The 10,746-nt window shown below is 37.0% G+C and overlaps 1 protein-coding gene across 5 annotated transcripts in view; it reads right to left on the bottom strand.

Moving 5' to 3' along the window:
* Window positions 1-2,676: 2,676 nt before the first annotated feature.
* EXOC2 (exocyst complex component 2) overlaps window positions 2,677-10,746 on the bottom strand; it is a 121,401-nt gene continuing 113,331 nt past the window's right edge. For 2 of the 5 annotated variants that reach the window (XM_072329228.1, XM_072329229.1), the window contains exons 25-28: window positions 10,534-10,656; window positions 7,912-7,973; window positions 6,328-6,387; window positions 2,677-4,415 (exon numbers count right to left, since the gene is read on the bottom strand). In XM_072329228.1, coding sequence (XP_072185329.1) covers window positions 4,322-4,415; window positions 6,328-6,387; window positions 7,912-7,973; window positions 10,534-10,656 — 339 coding nt within the window. In that variant the 3' untranslated portion in view covers window positions 2,677-4,321. The remainder of the gene's footprint in view (window positions 4,416-6,327; window positions 6,388-7,911; window positions 7,974-10,533; window positions 10,657-10,746) is intronic. The other 3 variants (XR_011902843.1, XR_011902844.1, XR_011902845.1) reach the window with 3 other exon arrangements.

Genomic DNA, 10,746 nt, shown 5'->3' with positions numbered 1-10,746 from the left:
CATCTGGCAGCAGGTTTGGAAGTCTACGTACCTTGTGTAGCACTGTCTCTGACAGTGAGATATCACCATGATCAAAGACTCTCACCTCCCTGTTCTCCTCTTCACAAGGCAAGAGTATCAAGGAAACTGCAATTTACCACCTTATTTTGAAATAGAAAATACCTACCACTGCACATTCAAACACAAAAGGTGTGTATTTTGTAAATTATTTTTCACAGGGCTTTGTCAAGCTAAATGTGAGATGTTTGCAGGCAAGGGAAATTCTACATCTTACTCAGTAGACACAGCAGAGAGCTCCATAGATTTTCTTCTACTATCATCTGGATTTATCTGGGTTCTTTTTCTTTTCCTTTATTTTATTATTTTATTTTTATTTTATTTTTTTAATTTTTAAAATAAAGTCTTCAATTTCCATTACACCTTCTTCTGAGGGAGCCGGGCTTGTTTAGCTTGGAGAAGAGAAGGCTCTGGAGAGACTTCATTGCAGCTTTCAGGTACTTGAAGGGTACATATAAACAGGAGGGGGAACATCTGTGTACGAGGTTAGATAGTGGTAGGACAAGGGGGAATGATTTTAAACTGCGACAGGGGAGGTTTAGGTTGGATATTAGGAGGACGTTTTCCACTCAGAGGGTGGTGATGCACTGGAACAGGTTGCCCAAGGAGGCTGTGGATGCCACATCCCTGGAGGCATTCAAGGCCAGGCTGGATGTGGGTCTGGACAGCCTGCTCTGGTGGTTGGTGACTCTACATATGGCATGGAGGGGGGCTGAAACTAGGTGGTCACTGTGATCCTTTTCAACACAGGCCATTCTATGATTCTATGATCAACAATCAATTCTGATTCCTTCTTTTTTTTTCCTGAACATGTGTAAGAGTATTGAACTCTAGTAGAATTAGGATAAACAATGACTAAGTTTGTTTTTTTTTTTTGGCTGGCTCCATGCTCAGTACAGTTTTTTATCTTCATCTCTCTATTCAATACAGCTAGAGAAACATGCTATTATTTCATAGATGCTTCTTTAGTTCTGGAAGGCAAAAGGTTGTCTGCACTGAAAACAAAACAAAAAAAATCTCACCTTTAACAGTCTCACATCACCGCTACAGTGAAAAGTATAAAGCACAACCTTACAGCACCCCAAGCACAGACTTCTCGTTTCCTTCTCTATTGTCATATGGTGAAATTAAACTGGGTTGAGCTCTGGTTCTCCATATGCAACTAGAGGGAGATGTAAGGGGTTTGGGCACAGGATACGACTGTCTTGATCCTCAAGTGGTGGGCAGAGCAAGGAGCCTCAGGTCTGTTCACATGCTTGAAATTCAACACGTGTATGAAACTTACCAGGATTGTGGCTCTTTTAATTTTTTAAGCTCTAAATTGATTTTAGAACTCTTTAGGAAGGTGTTTAACTTGGACAAGAATGTACTATCTGCACATTCCATAAGCACAGTTTCCAAACAGCATTGATTTAAGAAATAAATATCTGGTGAGTGAGAAGGGACAGTATTTCATCCTTGTTTTACGCTATATTTTTGACTCCTTTCATTAAGTTACCTTCCAGATATGTAGCGTAATGAATTTCCCCTTATTTTTTCCACCATTTTTATTGAAGCATTTTTTCTGCTGCCTTCTTCCCATGCCCATTTTGTTACATTCATACCATTTTTGTTCTTTTTTTATTATTATTTCTTTGCTTTTAGCCTAAGCTATTCACAGCTATTCAAAACAAATGTTGAAATACAGAATAACAGGAGAATGCTTCAGCATCTCCAAGAGCTGAATATTTCAACAACAGTGAATCGCTGAATTTTCCTTTAAAACGTCACCAATTTTTAACAAGGTATTTCACAGCCTTATTTACTTCATTATTTTTTTTAAAGAGAAATAATGCTTTCCAGGTTTCTACATTAGTGTCCTTTTTCTTAAGGCTGAATAGCCTTTAGGTTTTCTACAGGTCCAAAGTTAATGTAGCAATTCACTTTTCTCTTGTAGTTTTTTTCAGTGCTTACTTTGCTTTAAATGTCAGAACTTTTCACTTCTGTTACTTCAATTTCCTTATCGCCTCCCTTTGCTCTGTGAGCCCTCTGTATTTTGATGTGGTCTCTCATCCTTTTCCACGTCCAATACTATCTTTACACCTTTCTTTTTCCTCTTTTTTTTGCAAAGCCACACTGATCACTACTTCTTTTTTTCTGAGGAAGTGCAGCAACCTGCTGTACCTCAGCTATGAAGTCCTTGCAACACCAAATCTCCTTCCACAGAAACTTTCAGCATCTTCTGTTGCTTCTTTAATTCATAATGCTGGATTCATGGAGATCCGGTGCTCTGACTTGACCACCAGCATTTACCTCAAATCAGGTTGAATTCAAGCAGCATTTTGATTCTTCACATGTTATTCTTGTTTGCTGTTTGTGATGTGTTCCACAGTGTACCTCAGCAAGGCAACTGGATGCTAACATCTGAAAGATCTCAGGTTTTAAACACAAGCAGCAAGGTGATGCAATAGAATGATGTTACCATACAAAATGCCCAGACTTCTATTCCATTAGCACAGACAGTGAGTTAAGTGTTCAATACTTAGGAGCATTTCTGATACAGATCTAGAAAATACAGACCCTGGTAAACTTCATAAAGAAATCACATTTCTTGGAAAGCAAAGAATTCAGGAAAAGCTTATAATGATCTTTCCTAATACTTTATTATTTTGAAAGTAACCCTTTACAATCAAACTAATTACTTCAGTTCATACCAGAAGCTGAGACCACTACCAGCTTCAAACAGACAACGCTTAACAAAACAACACTGTTTTAGATGTTTAACGACTCTCCTTGTTAATCCACTAACAACATATGTTTGAAATTTCAAACATCCATTCAACACTCTATTATTACATATACACAGTTTTTAACGAGTAAATACATCAGTATCAAGCTGTTTTTTTCACAGCATTTCATAATTACTGGAACTGTGTGTTGCATTTTTAAAGCGTGTAACTAGACTGGCAAAAGACAAAAGCTGACATAATTGATAACTCAATGCACAGTTTCTGTAAGTATAGAAAGAATACATCATTTCTGCATGTTTTACTTAATGTGTGATTTCAGTGTTAAAATTAAACCCACCCCATGCCACAAGACCACTTTATATTAGTTGCTTCCTCCATGTTTTATCGCATCTCAAAATGAGCATCATTTTGTCAAATGTCAAATCTGGTCCTACTTCTTTGTTGGGAAGCCAGATCTTAAACTCTGGGTAACTGTAAGCTAATAGCAGCAAAACTGTTCTTGTCCTGTTCACCTCCAAACAAATTCAGTAAGCAGTGGTGAAGACTGAATAACAAGACAGAAGGGGAAGACAGTGGTAGAAAGACTGTAAGAACAAGAAGAGATAAAAAGAATGAAAATTAAATAGCAAAAACAATGACATATTGTGCTCCACCTTAGCTTACCTAGCACAGTCAGAAGTGCTTACTATTATAATTCTTAATACTAAAGAATATTTTTAAATATGCTTAAATATTTTAAACAGCATCTGCTAATCTCAAACTCAGAGCACTCTTCTGTTAATGGCCAATGACAAGAAAGCTTATTTCAATTGTGAATGTTAACACCTGTACTCAAACAGAAGGGAAACACTAAAGACAAAGGAAGATCTGTCCAGATAAAAAGAAAAAAGAAAAGAAAAACCTTCCAAGAAATCAGACTTACTGATCACTAAAACTTCAGATGATAGCAGGAAAAAAAGTTGATCAATGTTAAGCACAGAAATAGCAGTGTCCTCCAGCATATAGTATCTGAATACTTATTAATCACCTGTAGGTTGTAATCTTTATAGAATACTTCTCAATTTGCAGAAGCTGAGTCTTCCAGTCATTAACATCAGCACTGCTCTACATCTAGAAAGTAACAGATTGAAACACCGAGCAGCACGTGTAATACTCAAATTTAAGGCGACAGTTGCTAGAAATACATTCAAACGTATTTTTAACAAATGAAACTGAGATTACAGCACATAAATAAATAAAGGTTTCTTCATGAACATACAGCCAAGAAGAGTGTATGTAAACAAAACTTAGTCCCTTCCACCGAATGAAATACAGTAGACAGAAAACCATTTTGTCAAGATAATTATGAAGAGAACTCTCACTCAGCAGGATACCTCATGCCATTACTCAGAGTTGGATCTCATCATTTCTTTTTCAATGAAATTCCTTCTGATTTCCTCAGGGCCTTCAAAGGAATCCAAGTAGTACAGAAAAATGGGTGACATTTACTGACGTTCAGATGTTCATCTGTTGAGTTGCCTGTGTTGTGTTGATGTCTATGTTTTTATCATTGCTGATGAAGACGTTTGAAAACAGGTCAGCTGCAAGTGCATGCTGCTTTTAAATTTGTTTAACAGCTCTTCTAACAACCTGTAAAAGGAAATTATTTACAACTTCTGCAGATTCTGAAAAGTGAACAATTGCCAAATATTTTAGCTATTCTGTCCATGACTTCAAATGCATTGCCTGCTTAAAGTGCCTAGAATTAGACCAGGTTTAAATATCTTAATCTTACAGATATTTAGAAATACAGCAACTACATTGGGATGATCTGTGATGAGAGGAGGGGACGCACACAACTACATAGTTTCTATCAAGGCTATAAAATAGGCCTTTATGTGCCATTCAATCCTCATGAAGACCATTTTCCTTAAAGAAATACATATGCAAACTACAATGGCAAAAGAAGTAGTAGAGAGAATCATACAATACTTCTGTGAGACAGCTGTCAGACTATATGCCATAAAACCTGTATTCCTATTACAGCTAAGGCTCTTAGCTTGCAGCTGAATTGCAAATGTGAGTTGCCCCTGAGAGGTATTCCACAGATTCCTGTTAAGGATCATGGCTGAAAGATCAGAAATGGAATGGCTGCTTCAGGAGAATTATTAATTCACTGGCAAATGTATGCCTTTAATCTTTCTAGGTAACAAAGTATGTGTGAGCTCATTTTGGACAATAGCAATAGTTTGTTGCCAAAAGGGTACATGGTACAATGGATGATATTTATTATAGCTCTCAGACTACAGTTTGATTACTAAACAGCCAGTAACAGAATAAATTATACTGAATGTCAATTAAAAAAAATCCAACACAAAACAAGAACAACTTGCACCACAAAAATCAGCATCTACTTCTTCAGAAAGCCTTTTGGAAGATGCATATGGCCACACTCATCATTTAGTATCACACTAATGACTGAATAAACAGAAACGATCAGCTCCAAATCAGTGCATAAATGTGTATTATTTAACATAAATACACGTAGATTATAATGAGCTGTGTGGGATGATGACAATTGTCTTCTAGCAACCTGAGAAATGCAACAAGGTTTATGCTAAGGCTCAGAACTCTGTGACAAATGTAAAAACGAAGGAGTTCTTGATTTTCATCTGTCCTTGTGACTAAGGAAAAAATATAAATCAAAAAACAAACAAGCCTACTGGTGTTGTGGAAAGTCTGAGTTGAAAGAACTGCCTCAAAACTGATTCCTGTCTTTAATTAGGCAGAGTAGGACAGCAAAAAGGTATCTTTAGACTTCTTAAGTCTTGTGAAGGGTAGTTTTGAATAGACAGAAGACATCTGGGAGAAGACTGTTTGTGAACCACAGGTTGTACAAAGCAGCTCTACTTTTTTCTAATATGCTTCAGACAAATCTATCCTAGTTTTACCATATTATTCTTTATTAAGCTATTCTTGTAAAATAAACTAACAAATACTATACTTAGTGCAGTGCAGCAGCTTGGTTCTCAAAGTTTGCTGTGGTGGGGAAGTAAGAACCCCAAATGCCTCCTCCTGATGTTAAGACAGAACAATAGACTCTTCTTGTTTCTAAAATGAAGCAAGCCAGTTTTGAGAGCTGCCTAAATATCAGCCACCAAAAACTTGCACTTTGCTACTTGGTATTTTCTTTATTGCTGTTAAATTCAGTAAGACAAGACAATGGACCTCACAGAAACTAAAATCAGCACGAAAGGTTAAAATGAAATGAAATTATAAAATAAATATAAAACTACAGAGAATTGATAAGACTAGAATGAGAAAGTGACATATGCTACAAAGCCATTGGCTCCTCTGTATAAATTAATAGGCCACAATGAATGAAATATGATGAATTAGAAGAATTATCTAAATAGATAATTTTTAACACTGTCTGAAGAGCCTTCTGCACTGTAAATCCAAAGGGTCAAATGCAGTGAGAGTTAACCCTCTTCTAGTAAAGCTCTGATATGAAAGTGTCTCCAGAAAGCAGAAGAAAGACAAGAAGGTGCAGTATACTCACTTTTTGTCAGCTCCACTTGAGAGCTGAGGCAAGGCTTCCAAAGCTTGCTTAAAGCTTGAGCTGCGAGAAAAACAAAAATACTCATATTCCGCTGGCACAAGTCTCACCTTTCAGTTTGTTAGCTTAGCACTTGACACTCGTGTGCAAATTAAACAAAGTGGCCATGGGCTCAAGCAGGCCTCTCAACTCTCCTAATATGAAGTACAACAGATGCAAACAGGAAATGTTCAATCTGCCACTGATTTAAAACAGTGCCTGGCACTGCAAACCCTTGAAAAATTACAGATAGTTGCTAGCCTGCCTTGTACCTAAAACATACTGAAGGTTTCTTGGTCCAACCATCTTTTCAAATTACGGAGAACTCTGAGGATACAGGAGGTTTCTTGAGGCCAATTCAAATTCTGGCCATCTCCAAGGAAGGCAGTTTCACACCTCTCTGAGCAACAGATGTGGAATAGAAGTGCAGGGAATGATGCAATTCCTGCACAGATTGATTTAATCTTCTCAACAAAATTAAAACGGTGACTTTATGCCAACTACAACCAGTGAAGAGTCCAGAAATAAAGAGGCAAATATGAAGCTCCAGCTTGCACAGTTCACTCTGCTGAATCATATATTGATGAGAGTCAACAGCAATTTAATTTTATTCAATATGAGCTGGTGCCAAATAGCTTACATGTAGGTCTACATCGCTGTCAGACAATCAGAACAGGGAAGCAAGTTTTCTGAAATTGAAATCAATGACACCACAGAATACCATCATGTGTGATATAAAGACATATCAGGGCCTCAATTCCTGTGATGTCTCCTACAAAATACTGATCAGATAAGAAGACTGAACTGCGATCTGCGGGAGCATGTAACGTTAATCCTAACAAAAGTGTGGGCAACTGAAAAAACAATGAATGAACACATCTGTATTCAGACCCCAAAATACTCAGAAGCATCAATTAATCAGCTTTACTCAAAACTGCCGACATCTATAATGGTTTGTATTTTTACATGCCTTGACTACATCAACCACTGATGCTGCTAACGCTTTTCTTTCTCCATTATACTACTGTATGTGTGAGCATGTCCTTCAGTACTTATCTATGGTCTTGCACCTCACTGACAAATTGCTAAAAGCCTTTTGAAGGTTTTCATTCAAAAAGGAGGAGAATATACAAGCTTGTGGAAAGCCCTATTCTCCATGTCCTTGTAAGAGGATCCTATTAGTCTCTGGTTCTACACCCTCCTTGAAGTGGCTGGCAGACTCTTGGTGGTGTGCTTTAAGATAAATGGGATGAAACTCAGTGACAATTGTTTTTGCTATAACACCAGTTTCTTTAGCAAGTCAACTAAGAAGTCTGTGGTTTTTTTTCTCACCTCTCATTTAATAAGGATGAGGAATACCTGGTTTGTGTTCACAAATTCAAATCAACTGATAAGCCTTTAGAAGTAATTAATTTTCTACATATATATGTAGTATATCACATACTTGAACCAATCTTTTGAAAATCCTTAATTTACACATCATGTATTTTTGCATGTTTACAAAGGATTCCATTACAGTGGAACAGCAGAAAATGCAGCAGAACTTACTTGCTTTCAGGAGTTAGATATATGGCCACCGTATCCCTCAAAGCACAGATTTCAAGTCTTGCCTAAAGACAGAAATACAAGTACTGAAACAATGACATAACGTCTTCTGATCAAGAGAATACCACTGTCCCAAACCTTTATCTTTCTTAGAAGCAAAAACTAAGACGTGCTACAGCAGTGAGTAGCCTCGGCCTGCAACAGTTCATTTCCTGTATTTCTGGTTGCCACGCTGCTTTGTCAGTTAGGAGGCCACAATAAATTTCATACTTTTGATTCAAGTCAAACGGCATGTACAGTCACTGTGCAGCAGCCTAAAAACATTGGTTTGTCTCCCAGTAACAGTAATAAAGCTTTGATTTTGCTCTGTCTTTTCAGTTCTGTGATAGAAAGGGAGAGGGATGCTATCTTAAAAACAGAGCAAAGTAAAACAAAACATAATACACTGAGCTTGACTTTTTACTGTATGGCTTGCCCAGGGAGGAAGGAAATGGGAGTACAAAAGTCTGTCAATACATGTTTTATTCTTGGCTTTGCTGCTGAATTATTTTTTTTTTTCTATTAGATGAGGAAGTAGAATGGTTCTGGTCTGCTTCTTGTCTGTCACCTGGTGGGCACATAAGCTTGGGGATGTCACTCCTGCATGGTTCAACTTGTCTACGTACATCACAGGGCGTTGGAACTAGATGATCCTTAAGGTTCACTCCAACCTAAGCCATTCTTTGATCCTATGATGATTTTCACCTACACCATTCTCCACCATACATAATGGTAGATAATGAAGTCAAAGATTAACCAACTTGCCTATATCTTCCTTCAGTCTTTGAAAAATAATTGTTCTCATCACAGAAATTTAATGTCGAACAAAAATATTCTGAAAGTGATCAAGCATTTCATTTAAATTATAAACTGAATTTCATCCAAATTCAGATTCAGTTCTTCATCGTGAAGGTACAATTTACAATTTAATCCAGTTAGTAATTACAGATCTATAGATCTGTAATTTAAACCAAATTTATATTATATTGCTTTTCCAAAACAAAACTTTTATCATGCAACATAGACACTTAATTCTGATTCCAACTAAAAGTTTTGGTTTTCATATCTTCTCCTTATCTCTCCCCTAGGGAGAAAGCCAAGAGATTAATACTTTCTTTTTGTGCCAGAACATTCTGGCACAAAGTACAAGATAGCTACCCACCGATTTTATACCCATAAGAAATGCTTTTCTCACCACAGAATGTTTCACCTTTTTCTGCACAGTACTCCAAGTAGAACAGTCTGGGACTTGAGACTCAAGTCCTACACATGTGATTTTGGAGTTCTTCCTAAGTTCTAGGAGATAGCAGTAGAATGTTTTGAGTTGGAAGGCATGCACAAGGATCATTAAGTCCAACTCCAGTACTGTGGGACAGCCTAAAAAAAACCATGGTGTGAAGGCAAATCTTGTGAAAATATGGGCCATTTGATATGGATATACAGATTCAGACTTCTTTTAGGGAACAGGTCTCTTCGTCATTCTGACCAGGCCGAGATGACTCCCATGATGCTGTTGACTGCCTCGAGTGACACAGATTTACAGTGTTCAGAAGAACAGAAAAGGAAGAGTAATTTAGAGAAGGGAGAGAAATTCCCTTTATTTATGGGTTTAGGCAGCGAGTTCATATGATGGGTCATCTAGTCGAACAAAAATGATACACAGGCATCTTCGTTGCTGTTCACTGATACTGTTTTAAACTAGCAGTAAATCTTATTTGTAAGTAAGTAAATCTTATTTGGCTGTCATCTTCCTTTGTTAATTGTCTGTTACACGCAATTACTAACAGCAATTGGAAAATAAGGCTTTCATTTGGTTACTTATTTTCCCATGATAATGTAAGAATGCTGTCACGGACAATAAAAAATGGGGGTTGGGTCTTCCTGCTTGTTACAGTGACAGCAATCATTAAATCAATGAGATTTGCTTTCTAATACTTATATATTTTTTTCTATCTTTCTTATAGAATCCTTTAGAACTTATTCAGTAGTAAATAAAACTACCAGTTCCGTCACAAATGAAGAGGGCAGGGTAAGGGTAGCTGTTGTACAGAAATAGCAATCGGGCAACTGATCAGTTCTGCTGAGACCTACAGGATCCTACCCCATGGCATTTTCAAGATTTTAAATGTCAAAATGTCATAAACTTGTTCCTTTTCTCTTTAAAAAAAAAAACTGTGACAAGACAAAGATAGTTCATTAACATTTCAAGCAGATATCATTCTGGTAGTTTGGGCAGCTTGATCTAGTGACAGATGTTCCTGCCCATGGCAAGTGGTTGGACTAGGTGATCTTTAAAGGTCCCTTCAACTTAGAGCCCTCTTATGATTCTATAATGATTTTTATCTCATAGGATATGGGTAACCCTTTATGCACTTGGACATAAAGAGAATGCTAAAATATATCTAAACCCATGAACTAATACCCCAAAGGGTATTTATCCATTAATCTTAGAAAGAGGTTGCAGTGTCCTAATCTTTTACCTCGTTTTCACTGCTACAATAAAACCAACAAAGACACAGGTTATACCGCTCTGTTATCTTCTGTTCTAAACTTCAATGTTTGAAGTTTAACAAAGTATTCAGCTACCTGTAAAGCTCCATTTTTGCTGAACGATGAAACACACTGCATCAGCCGACTCAGTTCTTCAGAGACTGCTTCTACAATCCTTGACATTACCCGAGGAACTAAATCTTTGGAAATGGTAAACACCTGATTTTTATAAAACGAGAATCATGAGCACATTACCTATATTAAAAGAAACGTTTTATGAAGTAACATTTTGTTAAAAAAACACCATTA

Source organism: Excalfactoria chinensis, chromosome 2 (genome assembly GCF_039878825.1).
Source record: "Excalfactoria chinensis isolate bCotChi1 chromosome 2, bCotChi1.hap2, whole genome shotgun sequence".
NCBI lineage: Eukaryota > Metazoa > Chordata > Aves > Galliformes > Phasianidae > Excalfactoria > Excalfactoria chinensis.
The sequence above is the reverse complement of the archived record's forward strand: the minus strand, read 5'-3'. Positions and strand labels throughout refer to the sequence as shown.